This window comes from Gorilla gorilla, chromosome 6 (genome assembly GCF_029281585.2).
Source record: "Gorilla gorilla gorilla isolate KB3781 chromosome 6, NHGRI_mGorGor1-v2.1_pri, whole genome shotgun sequence".
Classification (NCBI taxonomy): Eukaryota; Metazoa; Chordata; class Mammalia; order Primates; family Hominidae; genus Gorilla; species Gorilla gorilla.
The window spans coordinates 151375902-151399336 of NC_073230.2; the positions used below are offsets into that span (position 1 = coordinate 151375902).

At 39.2% G+C, this 23435-nt stretch overlaps 1 protein-coding gene across 1 annotated transcript in view; it reads left to right on the forward strand.

Annotated features, from left to right (window-relative positions):
- Positions 1–12383, forward strand: part of MGAM2 (maltase-glucoamylase 2 (putative)) — a 111649-nt gene extending 99266 nt beyond the window's left edge. The window contains exons 47-48 of the mRNA XM_031013481.2: positions 8424–8594; positions 9933–12383. Of these exons, the coding sequence (XP_030869341.2) occupies positions 8424–8594; positions 9933–12122 (2361 nt within the window). The 3' untranslated portion in view covers positions 12123–12383. The remainder of the gene's footprint in view (positions 1–8423; positions 8595–9932) is intronic.
- The last annotated feature ends 11052 nt before the right edge of the window (positions 12384–23435 follow it).

Below are 23435 nucleotides of genomic sequence, written 5' to 3' on the forward strand. Positions count from 1 at the left end.
TCACAGTGTAAACAAAGCCACCAGGGAGTTCGAACTGGGCAGAGCCCACCACAGCTCCACAAAGCCGCTGTAGCAAGACTGCCTTTCTAGATTCCTCCTGTCTGGGCAGGGCATCTCTGAAAAAAAGGCAGCAGCCCCAGTTAGGGGCTTGTAGATAAAACTCCCATCTCTCTGGGACAGACACCTGGGGGAAGGGGCTGCTGTGGTTGCAGCTTCAGCAGACTTAAACATTCCTGCCTGCCAGCTCTGAAGAGAGCAGTGGATCTCCCAGCACAGTGCTGGAGCTCTGCTAAGGGACAGACTGCCTCCTCAAGTGGGTCCCTGACCCCCGTGCCTCCTGACAGGGAGATACCTCCCAGCAGGGGTCAACAGACACCTCATACAGGAGAACTCCAGCTAGCATCTGGTGGGTGCCCCTCTGGGATGAAGTTTCCAGAGGAAGGAGCAGGCAGCAATCTTAACTGTTCTGCAGTCTCCACTGGTGATACCCAGGAAAACATGGTCTGGAGTGGACCTCCAGCAAACTCCAGCAGACCTGCAGAAGAGGGGCCTGACTGTTAGAAGGAAAACTAACAAACAGAAAGCAATAGCATCAACATCAACAAAAAGAATGACCATGCAAAAAATCCATCCGAAGGTCACCAACAGCAAAGACCAAAAGTAGATAAATCCATGAAGATGAGGAAAACCCAGCGCAAAAAGCCTGAAGATTCCAAAAACCAGAATGCCCCTTCTCCTCCAAAGGATCACAGCTCCTCGCCAGCAAGGGAACAAAACTGGAGAGAGAATGAATTTGATGAACTGACAGAAATAGGCTTCAGAAGGTGGGTAATAACAAACTCCTCCGAGCTAAAGGAGCATGTTCTAACCCAATGCAAGGAAGCTAAGAACCTTGATAAAAGATTAGAGGGATTGCTAACTAGAATAACCAGTTTAGAGAGAACATAAATGACCTGATGGAGCTGAAAAATATAGCATGAGAACTTCGTGAAGCAAACACAAGTATCAATCACTGAATAGATCAAGCAAAAGAAAGGATATCAGAGATTGAACATCAACTTAATGAAATAAAGCATGAAGACAAAATTAGAGAAAAAAGAATGAAAAGGAACAAACAAAGCCTCCAAGAAATATGGGACTATGTGAAAAGACCAAACCTACATTTGATTGGTATAGCTGAAAGTGACGAGGAGAATGGAACCAAGTCGGAAAACACACTTCAGGGTATTATCCAGGAGAATTTTCCAACCTAGCAAGACAGGCCAACATTCAAATTCAGGAAATACAGAGAACAGCATAAAAATATTCCTCGAGAAGAGCAACCCCACGACACATAATTGTCATATTCACCAAGGTTGAAATGAAGGAAAACATGTTAAGGTCAGCCAGAGAGGAAGGTTGGGTTACCCACAAAGGGAAGCCCCTCAGACTAACAGCAGATCTGTCTGCAGAAACCTCACAAGCCAGAAGAGAATGGGGGCCAATATTCAGCATTCTTAAAGGAAAGAATTTTCAACCCAGAATTTCAAATCCAGCCAAACTAAGCTTCATAAGTGAAGGAGAAATAAAATCCTTTACAAGCAATCCATTTACAAGCAAATGCTGAGGGATTTGGTCACCACTAGGCCTGCCTTACAAGAGCTCCTGAAGGAAGCACTAAATATGGAAAGGGAAAAACCAGTATCAGCCCCTGCAAAAATAAACCAAAATGTAAAGACCATTGACACTATGAAGAAACTGCATCAACTAATGGGCAAAATAACCAGCTAGCATCATAATGACAGGATCAAATTCACAAATAACAGTATTAACCTTAAACGTAAATGGGCTAAATGCTCTGATTAAAAGAAAAAAAAAATGAAAATTGGTATAGAATAAGAACCTACATAATGACATTGCTTTAAAGATTAAGTAAAAAAATTGCAAAGTGCTTGTCATTGGCTTTAGTATATGAATATATCAGCTATTGTGTACAAAAGTAGAATTTTTTTGATATGTGATTTGAAGGCTATTTTTTTAAGTAATTGGTCTTATTGAATCTTGAGTATGTCTCAACACTTTATAAGTGTGCAGTATATGTTCATGGAATTTAAGTGTGCATTTGGTACCACTGAAATAGAGAATCATTACCTAGCCTTTATTTTGGAAAGACATATTTAGAGTCAATAAATATGTACAAAATTCTAAAATGAATACATTTAAATAATCATCTCCAATAAATAAATAAGGTAAATTTTTATCCAATATTAATATCACAGTTTATCAGGTTTACCTATAGCATCATTTTGTATATTTTTAATTTATGGGTAAATGATAGGTGTTTATATTTATGGGATATAGGAGATTTTTTATACAAGGTATAATATCTTAGCATAATTATTGATGATAATTGGGATATATGTTTTCAATCTTTCAGTAAAATTTCATTTCTTGGAAATGTAAAAAAAAAAAAAAAAAAAAAGGCACAGACTGGCAAATTGGATAGAGTCAAGACCCACTGGTGTGCTGTATTCAGAAGACCCATCTCACGTGCAAAGACACACATAGGCTCAAAATAAAGCGATGGAAGAAGATTTACCCATCAAATGGGAAGCAAAAAGAAAAAGCAGGGGTTGCAATTTTCATCTCTGATAAAACAGATTTTAAACCAACAAATATCAAAAAAGACAAAGAAGGCCATTACATAATGGTAAGAGCTAACTATCATAAATATATATGCACCCAATACAGAAGCACCCACATTCATAAGGCAAGTCCTTAGAGACCTACAAAGAGACTTAGACTCCCACACAATAATAGTGGGAGATTTTAACACCCACTGTCAATGTTAGACAGATCAACAAGACAGAAAATTAGCAAGGATATTCAGGACTTGAACTCAGCTCTGGACCAAGCAGATGTAATAGACATCTACAGAACTCTCCACCCTAAATCAACAGAATATACATTCTTCTCGGCACCAATAGCACTTATTCGAAAACCAACCACATAATTGGAAGTAATACACTCCTCAGAAAATGAAAAAGAACAGAAATCATAACAAAGAATCTCTCAGACCGCAGTGCAATCAAATTAGAACTCAGGATTAAGAAACTCATTCAAAACCACACAACTACAGGGAAACTGAACAACCTGCTCCTGGATGACTACTGAGTAAATAATGAAATTAAGGCAGAAATAAATAAGTTCTTTGAAACCAATGAAAACAAAGACACAACAAACCAAAATCTCTGGGAGTTTTCGGAGGGAAAGTTATAGCACTAAATGCCCACAGGAGAAAACAGGAAGGATCTAAAATCAACACCCTAACATCATAGTTAAAAGAGCTAGAGAAGCAAGGGTAAACAAGTTCAAAAGCTAGCAGAAGACAAAAAATAACTAAGATCAGAGCAGAACTGAAGGAGAGAGAGAGAAAAAATACCCTTCAAAAAAATCAGTGACTCCAGGAGCTGGTTTTTTTTAAATGATTAACAGAATAGTTAGACCACTAGCCAGACTAATAAAGAAAAAAAGAGAGAAGAATCGAATAGACACAATAAAAAATGGTAAAGAGGAGATCACCGCTGATCCCACAGAAATACAAACTACCATCAGAGAATACTATAAACACCTCTATGCAAATAAACTAGAAAATCTAGAAGAAATTGATAAATTCCTGGACACATACACCCTCTGAAGGTAAAACCAGGGAGAAGTCGAATCCCTGAGTAGACCAATAACAAGGTCTGAAATTCAGGCACTAAATTAAGAGCCTACCAACAAAAACAGCCCAGGACCAGACAGAATCACAGCTGAATTCTACCAGAAGTACAAAGAGGAACTGGTACCGTTCCTCCTGAAACTATTCCAAACAAGAGGGACTCCCCCCTAACTCATTTTATGAGGTCAGCATCATCCTGATACCAACACCTGGCAGAGACACAATAAAAAAAGAAAATTTCAGGCCAGTATCCCTGATGAACATCAATGCAAAAGTCCTCCATAAAATACTGGCAAACCGAATCCAGCAGCACATCAAAAAGCCATGATCAAGTTGGCTTCATCCTTGGGATATAAGGCTGGTTCAACATATGCAAGTCAATAATTGCAATCCATCACATAAACAGAACCAACAACAAAAACCACATGCTTATCTCAATAGATTCAGAAAAGGCCTTTGATAAAATTCAACACCCTTTCATGCTAAAAACACTCAATAAACTAGGTATTGATGGAACAAATCTAAAAATAATATGAGCTATTTATGACAAACCCACAGCTAATATCATATTGAATAGGAAAAAGCTGGAAGCTTTCCCTTTGAAAACCAGCACAAGACAAGGATGCCCTCTCTCACCACTCCTATTCAGCGTAGTATTGGAAGTTCTGGCCAGGGCAATCAGGCAAGAGAAAGAAATAAAGCTTATTCAAATAGGAAGAGAGGAAGTCAAATTATCTCTATTTGCAGATGATGTGATTGTATATTTAGAAAACCCCATTGTCTCAGCCGAAAATCTTGTTAAGGTGATAAGCAACTTCAGCAAAGTCTCAGGATACAAAATCAACGTGCAAAAATCACAGGCATTTCGATACACCAATAATAGACAGCCAAATCATGAGCAAACTCCCACTCACAATTGCTACAGAGAGAAGAAGATACCTAGGAATACAACTTACAAGGGATGTGAAGGACCTCTTCAAGGAGAACTACAAACCACTACTCAAGGATATATAAGAGAGGACACAAGCAAATGGAAAAACATTCCATGCTCATGGATAGGAAGAGTCAGTATCGTGAAAATGGTCATACTTCCCAATGCAAATCAAAACCACAATGAGATATCATCTCACGCCATTTAGAATGGCCATCATTAAAAAGTCAGGAAACAGCAGATGCTGGAGAGGATGTGGAGAAATAGGAATGCTTTTACACTGTCAACCCTGGGAGTGTAAATTAGTTCAACCATTGTGGAAGACAGTGTGGTGATTCCTCAAGGATCTAGAACCAGAAATACCATTTGACCCAGCAATCCCATTACTGGGTATATACCCAAAGGGTTATAAATCATTCTACTATAAAGAAACAGACACACGTCTGTTTATTGCAGCACTGTTCACAATAGCAAAGACTTAGAACCAACCCAAATGCCCATCAGTGTTAGACCGGATAAAGAAAATGTGGCACATATATACCATGGAATACTATACAGCCATAAAAAAGAATGAGTTCATGTCCTTTTCAGGCTCATGGATGAAGCTGGAAACCATCACACTCTGCAAACTAACACAGGAACAGAAAACCAAACACCGCATGTTGTCACTCATATGTGGGAGTTGAATAATGAGAACATATGGGCACAGGGAGGGGAACTTCACACACCGGAGCCTGTTGGGGGTGGAGGGCAAGGAGACAGATAGCATTAGGAGAAATCCCTAATGTAGATGATGGGTTGATGGATGCAGCAAACCACCATGGCACATGTATACCTATGTAACAAACCTGCATGTTCTGCACATGTATCCCAGAACTTAAAGTATAATTAAAAAAAAAAAAAATTTGGCTGAGAATGGTGGCTCATGCCTGTAATGCCAGCACTTTGGGAGGCCAAGGCAGGTGGATCACCTGAGGTCGGGAGTTTGAGACCAGACTGACCAACATGGAGAAAACCCTGTCTCTACTCAAAATCCAAAAATTAGGCGTGGTGGTGCATGCCTGTAATCCCCACTACTTGGGAGGCTGAGGCGGGAGAATCGCTTGAACCTGGGAGGCGGAGGTTACGGTGAGCCGAGATCGCGCCATTGCACTCCAGCCTGGGTAGCAAGAGCAAAACTCTGTCTCAAAAAAAAAAAAAAACCTCATGAATAATTTTATATTGAAAAATGTTGTAATAATAACATTTTGGCTATATCATGTAAATAAAATATATTTTGAAATTAATGTACCATTTTTCTTTTCACTTTTTTAAAAAATGTGACTACTAGAAAATATTCAATTACATATATAGTTTCCGTTATATTTCTATAAGATGGCATAGACTTCCATGTTGCCTACTACCTCTTTTTAGCTAGAGTCTATATTTTTTCTGCTGTTATTACATTGTATTATTTTTTAACACATGTATCAGATGTTTGGCACATATAAATCTCATGGTCAGCTAAGACCTTCAAATTATTCTCATAGACATGATTATCAGGTCATATTGTTCCATCCTGCATTTGGCCTCTCTGAAACTAACTGCCAGACTTTGTATACTAATTAAATTTGTGTATTCTCTGCCCTTAAGAGTAGTTGGGTTGAAGACTCTACATATTTTTTCCTCTCAAATATTATTTTAATGAATATTATTTTAATGATCTGGAAGTCCTGAATTTTAGTTCTATTTCTACTGCTATTATTCAAATTAGGAGAGACACTGTTTAATCTGTGTTTTTTAAAAAATTGTAAAACGTTAGATTGCCCTTTAATAACATCCAACTTCAAAATTCCATTTTTCTGATAAATGAATTCTTATTTCTGTGATGTTTGATAGATTATTTCCTTAAGAATAAGGGGCCTGAAATGAAAGAAAGATCCCAACTTTCCTTAGGGGATAACTATTATCAGCGGTTTCCTGGTTGGTAAACCAGCTTGTGGGGGTGGGAGATGATTTGTAACATTTGCTAATTTCTGTAGTGTAGCTTCTCCCACCATCTTAACCAATTTCAAGCATCAGCTGGCTTGCAAAATTCTAGGAAATTTAAAAATCAACTCTCTCAGATCAATAAGAACTAGCTTTAGTACACCCATTTATTTTGAGCTATATATTTTTTCCTTGATTCTGCCTGCCCAGTAGCAAAAGTCTTGTTCATCCTTCATGATGCCAGTTGAACATGTTTCTTTTTTCTCTTCCTACTGCAGCCATCATAATTGAGAAATGCATAGCTTCCCTCTGCTACAACTATCTCCTTGATTATTGCATGTAATCTTCAAAATCTTTCCTTACATACCTAACTGGTCTCACGTCTCTGTTTGCTCAGCATCAGCTATGGTTGTCCTTGCACTCCTCCATGAATGTGGCTTTGTTCAATGTGTCCCTGTACCCCTATTTCCTGTCTCATAATAAATCCTTCCCATACTTCCAGGAGTTCTGAAGTTACATGTCCTTCCTAAGTTCTCTCTTGACCCTCTTCCTCCCATGTAATTTTTCCTTTCTCTTCACATCCATGAAAAATATCCACTATGATTTTCATTTGGGCCTTCATCATGTGCCACCTCATAATTTATGTCATATTATTTTAACGCTTGTATTGATACTTAAACAATTCATGATTTGGTTAACTTCCTATGTTTCTTGCACACTGTCCTCAGTCTAGGGACTGTTTGCCACACTTCTTTGTTCACTCTAAATTAACTTGTGCAGTACTATGTACACGGGCACCTTGCGCTTCCAACTTTACCTATGTTATCTAGCCTTGTTGCTTTGGACTACTCACTTCATTTTCCAGAGCCTCAGTTTCCTTATCTCTAAGATAGCAATAATGATATTTTCTTTTCAAAATGATTATGAGAATGCTTATAATATAGGGAAAATAACTTTCATAATGCTGGTACAATAAACTTATTTTTGGCATTACCCAATTTATTATGGCAGGTACTCAGGAAGTATGTCTTCATGAAGTGTGTGGAGAGTATAATTATAGTAACCAGAGGCTGGGAAGAGGTGGGGGCCATAAAGAGAGGTTGGTTAGTGGGAACAAAGAGACAGTTAAATAGCAGGAGTGAGTTCTTGTGTTTGCTAACATACTAGGGTGATGATAGTTAACAACAATTTATTGTATATTTCAAAATAGCTAGAAGAGAATATTTGAAATGTTTCCAACGCGAAGAAATGATGAATGTGGCTTGGTGTGGTGGCTCACGCCTGTAATCCCAGCACTTTGGGAGGCTGAGGCAGGAGGATCACGTGGTCAGGGATTCGAGACCAGCCTGGCCAACATAGTGAAACCCCATCTCTATTAAAAGTACAAAAATTAGCCGGTTATGGTGGCACACACCTATAGTCCCAACTGCTTAGGAGGCTGAGGCAGGAGAATCGCTTGAACCCAGGAGGCAGAGGTTGCAGTGAGCCCAGACCACGCCATTGCACTCCAGCCTGGGTGACAGAGTGAGACTCCATCTCAAAACAAACAAACAAACAAACAAACAAACAAATGTTGAATATTTGAGGTCATGGATATCCTAAATACCCTGATTTGATCACTACACATTGTATACATGTATCAAAATATCACATGTTCTCCATAAATATGTATAATTATTATGTATCAATAAAAATTTAAATACATAAATAGAAATAGCAAACTGATATAACAAAAGTAAATTTAGGTTTGTTAATATTTTAATATGGACCATAGTCTATCAACAATATGTTATGTATTTTTTTCTCTTTATAAATTCTTTATAGAACATCCTGCAAATCCAGACCATACACAATAAGTATTTGAGTGACTCGAATCCACTAAAAGTTGGGTATATTAGAATCTGGGGTGTGAATACCTATGTGACACAAGTCAGTTTCACCTATGACAACCAGCAATTTATGGAGACAAATTTCAAGAGTGAACCTTATAATCAGGTAGGTCTGAAAGGAATATTAGCATATCACAAGTAAATTTTATCATTCTGCAAAATTATCACCAATAATGTTGCTAACAATTAAAATTATCATTGTTATGTTTTCATGTATTAGATGGTTATAAATACGTGCAATAGATATGTTCCTGAAAAGTTGCAAATGTTGAATCATATTGTAAAATGTGCAACATTAATGGTCTTTCCAGTATAGCCTAGGGGTCAGTGATCACTGGCCTGATGAGATCCTCTCCATGTATTTACCAAAGAGACTGTGCTATGTTTTGATAGGTTAGTCTTCCACATCAGCAAAATAAAACTTATTTCTGCTGCAGAGGCTAAAACAAAGGAAAGGGTGATTCCCTAAAGCTGTTGAAGGTTGCCCCCATGCTTCCTGCAGTTATTCATGTCCCTGGTCAAATTGATGGATCTTATAGGTAGACGAAAATTGGCAGTAAACTGTGGTAATCATCAAATGAATACATCCCACCTGTGGTATAAAATAAAAGGTTGATAAAACAGGGGGACATAAATAGCAGGCCCTACTAGAGGATTCTAGAACCAACTAAACCAGAATTTTGGAAGATGAAATACCAATAGTTACCAAAGGCAACCACAAAGAAAAAAGTATCTCACTTTTAGAACATAAGACATCATAAATACGGAACCAGCAACCCGTAAGGGATGGTTTAGAAAAGTGAAAATGGATAACCATAGTTCTTGTTTTCTAAAAGGTGAAATGAGTGCCCTGATGGTATTTGGACTTTGGAAAATGGCCCCTCTGAGCACTCAAATAGATCTTCTCCCCCTAGGCTCTTCTGGGTATTTACCTTAAGGCATTTTACCTGGACTATTGAGTTCAAAACCACTCTTTGCAAGTAATTGCTTCTAGTTAAGATTGTGCAGAAAATCCTTGAATACCTTCTTTTTAAAAGCTCTATGGCATATCTGATGCCTATTATGTGCCAGACACCATACTGTTTGAAATGAGGAAAACATGAAACCAACCTGCTGTCAAGAGGACTAAAACCCAATGGCAAAGCAAAGAGATTTTAATAAATGTTGGTTTTAATCACAGCTACAAATATTTGTAAACAATAAGGTTCTGACTAAATGAAGTGAAAAGAAAAGATTTCCAGCATAGGGATTATGCACACAGAGCATCTCTCTGTATTTATCTGACCAAAATCAACATGACCTAACCCAAAAAGGAATGTTTATATCCTATTCCTGGAAAGGAATGAATCCATCATTTTTTGTTAAATTGTAATTTAAGAGGTGAGCTACATGTGAGGTTTAAGAAGTTCTAAAATACCCATTTATATCTCTTCTTTTCTGGCAGATACTAACTATTCAATTGACTGACAGGACTATCAACCTGGAAAAGTTAACTGAGGTTACTTGGATTGATGGTGGTCCTGTACTTCCTACTCCAACTAAGACAAGTACCATCCCAATGAGTTCTCATCCTTCTCCATCTACTACCAATGCCACCAGTTCTGAGACAATCACCAGTTCTGCCAGTGCAAATACTACCACTGGCACTACTGCTACTCTTCCTATCACAACCACATTTTTCCCAAGTACTACTAGTGTTACAACTAATACTACTGTTCCTGATACAACTTCTCCTTTCCCTACAAGTACTACTAATGCTAGCACTAATGCTACTGTTCCTATCACAACCACACCTTTCCCAACAAGTACTATTGGTGTTACAACTAATGCTACTGTTCCCAATACAACTGCCCCTTTCCCAACAAATACTACTACTGCTAGCACTAATGCTACTGTTCCTATCACAACCACATGTTTTGCAACAAGTACTATTGGTGTTACAACTAATGCTACTGTTCCCGATACAACTGCCCCTTTCCCAACAAATACTACTACTGCTAGCACTAATGCTACTATTCCTATCACAACCACACCTTTTGCAACAAGTACTATTGGTGTTACAACTAGTACTACTGTTCCTGATACAACTGCTCCTTTCCCTACAAGTACTACTAGTGCTAGCACTAATGCTACCCCTGTTCCTATCACAACCACACTTTTTGCAACAAGTACTATTGGTGTTACAACTGGTACTACTGTTCCTGATACAACTGCTCCTTTACCTACAAGTACTACTGGTGCTAGCACTAGTGCTACTGTTCCAATTACAACCACACCTTCCCCTACAAATACTGCTGATGCTAACACTAGTAATACTGTTCCTAATACCACTATGCCTTCTCCTACAAGTAGTACTACTGTGAGTACTATTGCTACCATTCCCATTTCAGTGACTCCTTCTCTGACAAGTACTGCTGATGCCACCATTAGTACTACTGTACTTATTGCCACTACTTCTTCTCTAACAGGTACTACTGATGTTAGCACTAGTACTACTATTAATAATATAAGTACTCTTGTTCAAACAAATACTACTAATGCTAGCACTAGTACTAATGTTGCTAATATAACTGCTACCTCTCATACAGGTACTGATGATACTGTTCCTAATAATACTGTTCCAGTTACAGCTATTCCTTCTCTTGCAAATACTGGTGTTGACACTACTAGCAACAGTTTTTCCATTATGACCACTTCTTTCTCTGAAAGTACTAATGCTATGAACACTGCTGTTATTATGGCAACTACTTCTCCTACAAGTACTGATGTTGCTAGCACAAATAATGATGCTTCTATGACAAATTTTCTTTTAGCTACAATGTCTGCTGGTAATACAACTAGTAATAGTATTTCCATAACAACTACTTCTTTTGCTAATAGTGTTCCTTTTGTGACTACTCCTTCTCCAAGTACTGATGCTACTACTACAAGTAATAATACTATTCCTGGCATGACTACTTATTACCAGACTTCTCCTACCATTCCTACCCATACTCTTACTTCTATTCCTAGCTCTATTACTTCTATTTTGAGCGTGTTTCCAACAAGTAATACATTCACTACTGATAAAATTACTAATTTTACTACCCCTACAAATGCAAACACCATTATTTTCAACACTCTTGATACAAAAAGTACCATGGTAATAGATGCTACGGTCACTACTACCAGCACCAAAGATAATACCATGAGTCCAGATACAACAGTTACTTCCATAGACAAATTCACCACACACATCACACAGTTCGCTACTCCCCATTCTGCTACTACTACAACACTGGCCTTAAGCCACACCTCATTAGCTCCTACAAATCTTTCTAATCTAGGCACCATGGATATTACTGATGCAGATAACTCCAGCAGTGTTACAGGTAACACGACACACATTTCTGTTTCAAATCTCACAACAGCCTCAGACACAATAACAGCCACTGGTCTAGATTCACAAACTCCCCATATGGTAACAAATTCTGTGGCTACTTATTTACCTATTACTGCAACTAGTGCTACCACAGATATTACAAATATTACAAAATATGCTTTGAGTACTACCACTCCTGATAGTACAGTACATATCTCTGCTACTGCACCTACTTATATTGCAAATGCCATAAATGCTACTCAAGTTCCATGATTACTACTCAAGGCAGGGTAGTTACCTCAGATAACACCTACGAACAACTATTACAGATACAGAAAATCAGTTACGAGACACTCTATCTTATGCTACTTAAGTTTTCACAAATATTAGTACTCTAGCCATAAAAGACACAGCTACTCCAAACACTCTCGTCATTGCAGACATGTTTAGGAAGGTTTACAAACCTTATAGGTTTCACCAAAGAAGCTGTGGGTACTTATTTTGCAACCATAATATGTGCTCTTATTCTTTTAAATTATAGTTATTATTCCTATAACCTCATCAATTAAACTACAGATGTTTTATATATCCTATATATCCTTGCTACAGATTTCACAGGTAATTTTGGTGTCTCAGATAACACCACATTAGGCTCTGTAAATACTATTACCTTAGATTTAGTTACTGAAATAGCCCAACTTGTTTCTTGGGTCACATGACGTACCATAACTGAGAGTACTGGTGATACCCCCAGCACTCAAATGGTTTCTATACCAACAGTTATTGATATTACAGGAGAGTATGTAATTAGTAATGCTAAAAAATGCACTTTATTATCCTATGGACTTTTCCAAATGCCATAGCTACCAATAGAGTCATTTGCATTACACATACTAATAGTATTATTTCTTCTGAAGAGATCCTAGCTGTAGCTACAGATATGGAACATTCTACCATTGAAGATCTTGTATAACCTTACTTCAGCCACTGAAATAATTTAAATTATAAATATTACATGTGGGTTTGACTATCATAGAAAATAAAATGATTATAGATCCTAAAAACATAAATTCCTGAACTTTGCAACCATTATTTCATAGGTACTACTAATACTCTTACTACAGATTTTATAAGTACTTACACTTATAGACAGCAGAGCATTCTCAGAAAATTAGAATTAATCTAAATTATGAGATAGTCTTAAAGCCTCACTGTTACCACCAATGACTGGCTCTGACTCTAGTATAAATCAGAAATTATCCAGACAGAGGTGAGAATGTAAATATACAGCATGAGGAAGACAGCCTCCACATTGGAATCAGAGTTCATAATCTTATTTGCATTTTCTTCTATTAATACAAGCTTTTCCCTTATAATTTCACTGTTCAGACTCCCCTTCATTGTGTTAGGGTTTTCAGTCTATTCCCGGTTTTCCATATCCAAATTCATCATCCATCCTTGATCCATTGTTTTCTTAGATCACTCAAACCCCCATGAGTAGACCCATTATCATTACCAAATCTGGTCATTTGGGTACTATTGTAGGTTTAACCCTAGGGCAATATTCTCGAAGTTTAGTTCAGGGATCCATGGGGTTCCCCAAGACTTTCTGGGGCACACAGCTTCTTCAAATCTACTTTCATAATGATGCTAAGTTATTTGTTTATTCAGTCTCATTGTCTCATTAGTATATAGTGGCACTGTCCAGATGCTCTATGCTGTACAGTGTCATAAAAGATGAATATAGAAAAAGAAAAAAGAATCTAGCTGTATTCTATTAAGCTAGACATTAAACAGATTTACAAAATGTAAAATAATGCCATTCTTCTTACTAAATTTTTTTTGCTTTGGGAAATACAGTTATTTTTCATTAAAAACATATTTATGTTATCACAAAGTGAATATGTTATTTTTTATGAATGAAAAATAAATATTTAAAAAACATTTTACAAATGACTCAATTTTGATTTCTAATGCAGTAAATATTAGCAGATATAACCCACATAAATAAAGCACAGTGCCCTCACCAATTTTGAATGTAAAGGGGTTCTGAGACTAAAGAGTTTGAGAACAACTTCCTTTAAGTGGGCAGAAACATCGTATTTCCACTCTCATGTCCTGGTCAAGTATATTATCAACTTCCCCAGCATGTAGGTACTCCAGCATCTGTGGCTTACTCAACATGAATATCTTTCCACTGTCTACAAACACATCTACCCAGCTTTTTGATCTGTCAGCCCAGCTGTACTATTGTCCAGACAATTTGATGGTACTCCAGATGAGGGGCACAGATTCATCAGTCAGCAACATTTGCTTTTGGAATCTGCCCACAAGCTACAGTCCTCTGAACAAAGTTGATAGACCTTATTCTTGTGTATACATGACTCTTGACCTTCCAACTCAAAACAAAACTCAAAATTCTATGGGCTTGGTCAGACTCCCTCACTTGTATCTTTACTGAGGGAGACTTAGTGCATTTGTCTTCTTGGCACTACAAACTCTGATACAGGACAAAGTGCTCTGTGTGCTAGGGCGCCATGAGATTATGCTGCCAGGCCACCATACATTGCTCATTCACTGACCAACAACTTCATTAAAGCAGCTGGGATTTGGAAAACTGAAGATGAATCTGCTTGAACAAGCATAGTTCTGAAGCCACCAAAGTTCAACCTCTTAAATACGTAAATGGAACATAATTGAAAGCATGGAATTTTGAAAAGGTAAGAAATACTTTGAATATACAAAAGTCTTGACTTTGGTCAGATGTTTGAAAAGACTTGAGAATTGAAACTCAGGAGTCAATGCACAAGTAGTGGTCCTGGAACCAGGTTCAGAAAACATGAGGGCAATGTTGACATGCTAATTGTACCATTGACAACACTAGCAAAACCTGTGCATGGACTCTGATTTATAAGGTCTAGAGAAACTTCTAAGCTCCATAATGACTGGCCCCGCTGGGTCACCCACATATGTGATATTAATTCTGCACTAATGATTATAACTCATGTTCTAAGTATAAAGAAATTTACTTTTCTACACTTCTGGTACTTGACACATTCCTACCTTTACCATTACCATGGACATCATTATTTTTACACCTAAAATTTCTAGTTATTAATTTAAACTTCATTTTCTAGTATTCCAAGCATCACTATGTAAACACTATTCATGTTGACTATTTAAGAGATGTCACACATAGTGCATGATTAATTTTCCAGTGAGGAATATAGATGACAGATGTTTTGGATTAACAGGAAACTCACTGGGAGTCTAAAGGTATTTAGGAATACTTCAAGGAGTAAGGGAAGCTGGGAGTTACCCTGTAGCACAAAAAAGAGTCAAGAAAAGCCTTTCAGGTGGGGAATGAGCTGGACAAAGAGACTGACTTTACATGGTGTGATTAGGAGATATAAAATAGTCCACTCTTTCTACAGCAGGAGCATTGTGAGAAGAGACAAGACTTAAAGTTTATCAAGTTCCATCACAAAACTTCAGTGTATATGAGATTAGATATTCAAATGAGGGTTGAAAGAGCGTTCATGCCAGTGAAGGAACTTACAGAGCTAGAGACTGCTTTGGTTTCCACATCCCCTTCCCCATGGGAGAGTGGAGTGGTGCTCTGTGTGAAGGGCACTGCAGAAGAAGTGCTCGATGGAGATTAAGAGTGCCTGTGAGGAGGTGGGACTGGCATCTCACTCCCAGCTGGGCACTCGCTGAACTGAGAAACTCTTGCCTCTCTTCCCCATCAGATGATACAGTGGAGCATGGAGCATGGGCAAGGTTTTCAGAAACCTCATCATGCATCTCCCAGAGTGTGAAAGCCAATGAAATCACAAAGAATGGCGCTAGATTCTTGCCCAGAGAATTCCAAAAGTGGCAGAGATTGGAGACCCTGCAGTAGTGGATGCAGAGCCAGGGAAGTAGTGGCGCAACCTGGACTCAACAGTGTTCAATGGACAAGGAAGCTGAAGCTCCTCAGGTGGGTGTGGGGAGACGGCTGGGCTAGGGCTGCCATGAAGCAATCTGTCCAGTGGAGAAGGGACTCTAGTGATGAGAGGTCGTGGATGGACTTCCAAGAGTAGAAACTAAGTTTGTAGTGGGGAGAGGTCAAAATAGGTCATGCAGATTGCATCTCACCTCATGTTAGATGCTGCACAAGGGGCCTCTGAAAAACTCACTAATGTGCCCATGGGAAGAAATCAGCACTGGGGTCCTCTCACGCTGAGGGTACCTGCGGATGCCTTGCCATAGCATCCATCACATGGGAACCTTTGTCTTTTCCTTTAATTTCCATCTGGCTGTGAAGGATACCCAGAAACAGTCAAGGAAGAGGAGAAGGAGAATATGGAAGTGTAAAAGCATAGACCATAATCCCCTTCCTCACTGCTGGAGGTGGTCTCTGTGGAAGGAGGAAATTGACATGGATGTGAAAATGACATACCGATTTAGATGATACAAATTCTTGAAAACTTGCAAATGACCAGAAAGTGATGAGGTCTGTTGACCGGATAAGAAAAGAATTTCAACTCAGCATTGAGGAAGGGGGGCTAAGGTTAAGAAAAAATGAAAAGCTTGAGAATGCTGAAAAGACACACACTGCCTCATTTCACATTGCTCTTACCTGTTAGAATGATGGGTGAACATTCATCCTTAACTTTGTAATGCTTTATAAATCACTTGTTCCAAGGAAAAGTGGAGAATGGCTTGGAGTACAAAAGTTAGATCTGGGCCCCAAAGGACGTTTGAGGTTTTCTCACCTTAGCCAATCTCCGATGGCTTCAGAGAAGGTGGCTTTGGAAATTTTTTACTATGTAATTGAGAAAAGTTTGGCTCAAGAGAAGAAGTAAAGGGATCTGTACAACCTATGGGTCTTGTTACTTAAAAACAACTTCTTATATTTGCACAATAATCCATAGTTTGCAAAGGGCCTCACATAAATGTTTTATTTTGTTCCACTCCTGCTGTGAGGCAGAGAGGGAAGGAATCTTTACACTTTTTTTCTCAGAGGCAGAAAGGAAGACTTAGAAAGGTTAAATGACTTCTTCAAGAACGCAGAGTCTTAAAACATAGTAGAGCTTGGCCTTCTGATTCACTTCCTATTACCCGTCTGCTTCAGGGTCCCATCTCCTGAGGAAAGTCCATCTTTGCCATGATGTGATGAACTAAAATAAAATAAACAAAAACCCACTTCTAGAACCAAATAAGTCTTGTAAAAGAGTCCTGATATTATTCCTATCTATTTACGTGACCTGGATCAACTTGTCTGAATTATCTGAGCCTTATTTAATTCCTTCATTGGTAAAATGGAAGGATTGAGAGAGTGCTAGGAAAATACCTAGTATAGCAAGAACCCATAATTTGGTATTCTTTTTGGCATATCAAAACATCTTGTAACCTTGAATATATACAATTTTCATTTGTCAATTATACCTCAATAAAGCTGGAAGAAAAAAAAAGAGCTGACCACTCTATTCCTTACTGCTAATACACCAAGATGATACGTCTGGCGTCCTAGGTCCTCTCTCCCAAATTCTTCCCTTTTTGATAATAATTTTAAAATGAACAACAAATAGATAAGTTGTGTTGAGGTTGCCAATGTGTTAGAAACATTGAGTGGAACTTACGAAAAGGAACCCCTTATGAAAGTTGTAAGATTCAAAATGGAGTCACTTGTGCCAAACCCTGGCAAAACAGAGTTGGGGAAGGTCCTGAAGAGAGGGCTCTCACGCGATTTGTCTGATAACAGGAACTATCACAGGACATTTTTCCAAACTGCAGCTTTTTACATGAGTCACGCCAAGACAGCTAAGAATACTTGCTTGACACACTGTCTCACAAACCTAATCCCTGCAAGGGACCTACAGTAACTTCCAGATTACAAACCCCACCTAGCAACTACAGACTGTTGCCGATCAGAACTCGTCAGCTCTTGTAAGACACTGCTAGTGCCAATGAACTTTCTTTCAAAACGACTTGCATAACCTTCTCTTTCCCCAATAAAACTCTAATGTTTTCCTTTGTTCTCTGGATATAGCAGAGGCCACCCTGTTGTGCCTGTATCCCAAATTGCAGTTCTGTTTTCACATTTTAATTCCAAATAAAAGTTCTGTGCTTTGGGAACATCTCTACATTTTTTCTTGGAAGTTGACACCCTTCAACTCTGCCTTTGCTTTCCTTCTTACCCTCTTTTGCTGGGTGGAAATGTGGAGTCAGACAGTAGCAATAGTGAGTTGGCTCTAGATGCCCACAACACCTTGGAGGGGGAGCCGGAGAGCAGCTCTGCATGCGGAAAGTAGGTGTGGGCGGAGTAGCTCTGTCATGTGCCTCCACACAGGAGTGAAGCTTGACATGGAACATGGTCACCATATGCGATTTGCGCCTCCCTCTAATTCAATGACTTCTCAAAAAATACCACCATTTTAATATATTTATTATTCATTTTTAAATTTCCTTTTACTTAAATTACTAATGCATTGGCAGTTTCTGTAGATGAAGATTCTTATTTATTGACTGTCTACAAAAAGAAAATTGTAATCTTTCTTAATAAAAGGAAAACCCAAATTTTTGAGGGTGAGCTATGCAAAGAGCCTCTTCAGGGTGCATGTGTTTGGACATAGAGGTCGCAGTAGAGGGAGAATTGACAGACCTTGTGGTCCTAAATCTTCCCCTGGGAGGTTAATTGCTCCTTAGTGGTCACTTACTGATAAATGGCACCTCCATATGCTGACATCAGGCAGAAGTGGAGTGCTGATGCAGGACAGGCAAGCCCCCAAATTGGGGCTCAGCCGGACGGGGTTCTTGGCTTTCCCCAGGAAAGAATTCAAGGGCAATTAGGTGGTGCTAAACAGAAACTTTTACTGAAGTGGCAGTGCATAGCAGCAGCAGAGGCAGTGCTTCCTGTGGAACAGGGCTATGCTGTAGGCAGTGCACCCAGAGTAGCAGCTCAGAGGCAGTTCTGCAGCCTCATTAATACCTACTTTTAATCACATGTAAATTAAGGAGCATGTTATTCAGAAATTTCTAGAAAAGGGGTGGTAACTTCCAGGTCGTTGTCATGGAAAGGGTTGTAACTTCTGGCTGTGGCAATGGTAAACTGGGAAGAGGTCGAGTGACATGGCATTGGTGGACGTGTCTCAGGGAGAGATGCTTTTGCCTCTTCACTATTTCAGCTAGTCTTCAAACTGGTCTGGAGTTCAAGCCTTACCTCAGTGCTGCTTCCAATACTCTGTCCAATACAGATTGTTATCTTTCTCTTATTTTAGAGTGCAGTTGAGATAAGGTGGAACCACTGAATGTTTTAGGAAAGCATACTAGATAGGAAACAAGAGTATAAGAATCATGATAATTTTCTCTGTAAGGTAAGAATCCATCCTTTCTTCCTGAGTTCTCAGAGAAAGGATGTCTGAGCTATGTCTGCCTGTGAATTAGTCCATTTTTCTCTTTCTTAGGTCCTAACTTTCTTCTTCCTTTCCAGAGGGGAGTCCCAACAAGATGACAATTAGTTATTTGAATAAAAGGGCAGTTTCTTAAATCTACTAAAGATTTAATCTACTAAATTTAATCTAATAAAGACCATGTGCTAAACATTTTAATTCTATAGGCATGTGAAATGACAGAAAAACAAAACTGTTGTTCAGAGAGTTAAGCAACTGGTTTCATACTGTTTATCAGGTTAAGCGTTGGAGAAACGATTACAATGAGATCTGCCTGCCTGTAAATAGCATTATAATTTCAAACTTCCCCTGAGGAAGAACCCTTGGGGTTCCTAAAAGCTGCTTTAGTATGAGGGAAGGTCAAACTCTTCCTTCCCAGTTGTATCAGAATTGCTTTGTTTTTCGTGTTTTCTCTTCCGTATTTTTGCATAAGATTTTATTTGAAGAAAGGACATCATTGCTTAAAAAAATTGAGGAAAACCAATTCTGAACAATGCCATACTTTCGATAATTTCTGCTATATGAGTTAGACAGTGTTTTGTGGGCTAGCTCAGGAACCTAACCAACATGCATTCTAAGTAGGAAGCATATTACCTATAAATCAACTATCAGAACACAATCTCCATGTAATCTAAGAACTTTATGTCAGGATACAAAGGTGGCCAAATTGAAGAAATCCTTAAAGCAAATGTTGGGAGATGAGGAGAAGTGAATGAAAGCCTCTTCCTCATGATGGCGGGAGATACCTGGTTCTCAAGAGAGGGAAGACTACAGAGCTTGTCTGGGACTTAGGCTGCCTTGGCCTCTAGGACTTGCCCCATCTGTTGTGCAAAGGATAGACTGAAGAAACAGCTCTACTGTTTTTGAATAACCTCTTTACTACGACCTGTTACTCTCCTGTCATGGCAGCCCAGAGAAGCATGGGATTTTTTTTTCCCATTACATGATGTGTTCCATTTAATGGGATTATAATATGAACTATGCATTTAAAGATAGTATTCTCCATTTTTTCCAAGTCTTTGTTTTTTTATTTTTATTCATTTATTTAAAAATACAATTTCAATTTCATTTTAGATTCAGGGTGTGCATGTGCAGGCTTGTTACCTTTGTTATCATGTGATGCTGAGGTTTGGTGTATGACTGATCCCACCACACAAGTAGTGAGCATAGTCCCCAACAGTTTTCCAAATCTCATCCCCCTTCTTCCCTCCCCACTCTAGCAGTCCCCATTGTTTGTTGTTGCCATCTTTAGGCCCATGAATAGCTAATGTTTAGCTCCCACTTATAAGTGTGAACATGTGGCATTTGCTTTTCTGTTCCTGCATTAATTTGCTTAGAATTATTGCCACCAGCTTCATCCATGCTGCTGCAGAGGACATGATTACATCCTTTTTATGGCTTAGTATTCCACGGTGTATATGTACCAAAATTTCTTTATAACAAGGAATTTTTGAACTTGTCATTTGTGGTTGTGTAGGGAATTAATCACATTGTCTAGGGAATGATGTCTTAGGCAAAAGTCAGCTTGATAGCTATCATTTACATTATTTTGTGGCATTGTACTAAATGTATTACATGTGTTATCTAAGTAAATATGCTGAATACAAGTCCAGGGATCTTTTCACTTGATTGGACTTGGCTTTTATGGAATTTTCCCAGACATAAGGGAAAACTTTGTGTCATAGCATTTAATAATTCTGGCTCTGCCATCAGATGACAAGGGTTCAAATCTCACCTCTACTACTTAGGAACTTGCCATCTTGTGATAATTATTTAACTTATATAAGCTTCAATGTCCTCATTTATAAGATGGAAATAATGTAGTATTTCTTTATATTTCTAGTAATACTTTTTGTTTTTTTGATACAGAGTTTCGCTCTGTCACACAGGCTAGAGTGCAGTGGCACCATCTCGGCTCACTGTAACCTCTGCCTCCAAGGTTCAAGCGCTTCTCCTGCCTCAGCCTCCCGAGTAACTGGGATTACAGGCATGCGCCACACATCCAGCTAATTTTTGTATTTTTAGTAGAGATGGGGTTTCACCAGGTTGGACAGGCTGGTCTCGAACTCCTGACCTCAGATGATCTGCCTGCCTCGGCCTCCCAAAGTGCTGGGATTAGAGGCATGAGCTGCTGCGCCCGGCCAGCAGCTTGGTACTTCTGAGTCCTGAGTTCAGCTGGCTCAGACGCCAGATCCCAATACATATAGCAGACTCCATTGGACCTGCGCTAAGAGCACCACCTGTAGGGGCTGTTGCTTCAGGTGGACGCTTTTTTTCCTTTCTTGCTTCAGTTCCCACATCTGGAGGATGACGTAAACATCTGAACTACAATAAAGTACATGGAAATCCATTTTCAGTCTGTAAAATGCTGCACAAAGGTTTACTATTATTTATTATTGTTATTCTATAATTCCCTGAGTGTTCTGATGTCTATTGTGGGTTGTTTTTTAAGTTTTGTTTTTGTTTTTGTTTTTGTTTTTGTTTTTGTCTTCCTTTTTCTTCCCCTTGGACCTTCTGGAAGCAGAGACGTTTCTCTTTAGTGCTGGTGAAACAGGAGAGTTCCCTGATTCCCCCCTGCAGGACATGTGACAAGGGTGTGGCCTGCTTGGTCACCCTGTATCTCAACCCCCTGTAGGGGGAGCATGCAGACAGGCAGGCGCAGAGGCCAGCATGAGCGCTTCTGGGCTCTGGCCCCAGGGCAGTGTCTAGGGGCCGGTGTCTGAGACTCCCGAAGCCCAAGTGGACGTGTCTTACTAAGCTCTTTTAGATATTCTGTCTGCAGATGGCTTGTGTGTTAATCAGATTAGTGGATCCTCTGCCTTATCCCAAGGGCAGTGGGCCAGAGTGACAACCTTCTGCATCCCAAGTCCTTGCCCAGTGTATTGGAAGAATCAGATCACATGTGGGCTCGAAGGATGAGTGCAAGATTTTATTGAGTGTGGAGGTAAACGTTTTCTCTGTTTCAGTCAGTCAACAACCGCACGTAATTACTTAATTTTAATACAAAACTAGGAGTAGAGGGTAGGAGCTGCGGTGTGAAGAGAACTAAGAGCCCCTTCAAATATATGGGAATCTAGGTTTTCTGGCGAGCTAGGTACTCTGCTAAAAAGAAATAAGGAAGAAATAAGAATAAGAGATGAGGAAGGGGGGCTGTGACCACAAGAGATAAATAAGATTATCTCTAGCCAATGACTCTCCCATAGTCAGAGGACGCCTAAAAGCAGAGTTGAATGTTGACTCTCAGTCTGCTGAATACAAGTCCAGGGATCTTTTCACTTGATTGGACTTGATTTTTATGGAATTTTCCCAGACATAAGGGAAAACTCTGCGGCATAGCATCTCATGAGATGAATGGGGAGCCAGAGAGGGGGGATGGAGTGGGAAGGTGGTCTTCCCCTGAGTTGGGCCACCCATCGGTGGGAGAAAGACTCTCCTCCAACCGCCCCCAGCTGAACTCCCCTAGGGATCCAGACCCCCTTCTTCTCTCTTTCTCTGCCTCTTGTTCTGTCATTGCTGTTCTGCTGGTTCCAACATTCAGCAGCTTGCTTGCATGTGCCCACTAAGGTCTATGGTTTATATGCGGGAAGGATGGGGGGCATGGCGGGCCAAAAGGCAATTTTTAGGGTACAAAAACAGAATTGCCTGTCCTCACTTAGGGCCATGGGTCTTCAGACTTGAGGGTGGGGCCTTTTCCAGGGAACCACCCTCTTCTACCCAGCATTTCCGCCTCCTGTCTGTATCACCGGTGCTTTATAATAAGGCTGCTCTGAGTCCTTTTTTCCAACTGAAGTTTTGTGAGGGAAAGCTATCTCTAGAGGTGTCTCTAGTGTGTCTCAAACTGTGATTCTGGGTAAAATTGGCTCTTATTTGAGCTGGAACAAAATGTTTCACTGCTAAATTAAATAATGCTCATCTTTCCTCACTTTATAAAATAGTTAATGGATACAGTTATCCCAATTTTATGTTATTTTTCAATGATTTTTTTTCTTAAACCTCTTATGTTTGCTGCTATTTATTTGTTGCCTTGTAGAAGCTCTGGCTAAGCACAAAATGTATGAACAAATAAGAGGCAAGAAAGATTTTGAAACAGTCAGTAGAGTTTCTATTGACTGTATTGGTGTGGTTGACCATTACTTTACATGGCAAAACTCAC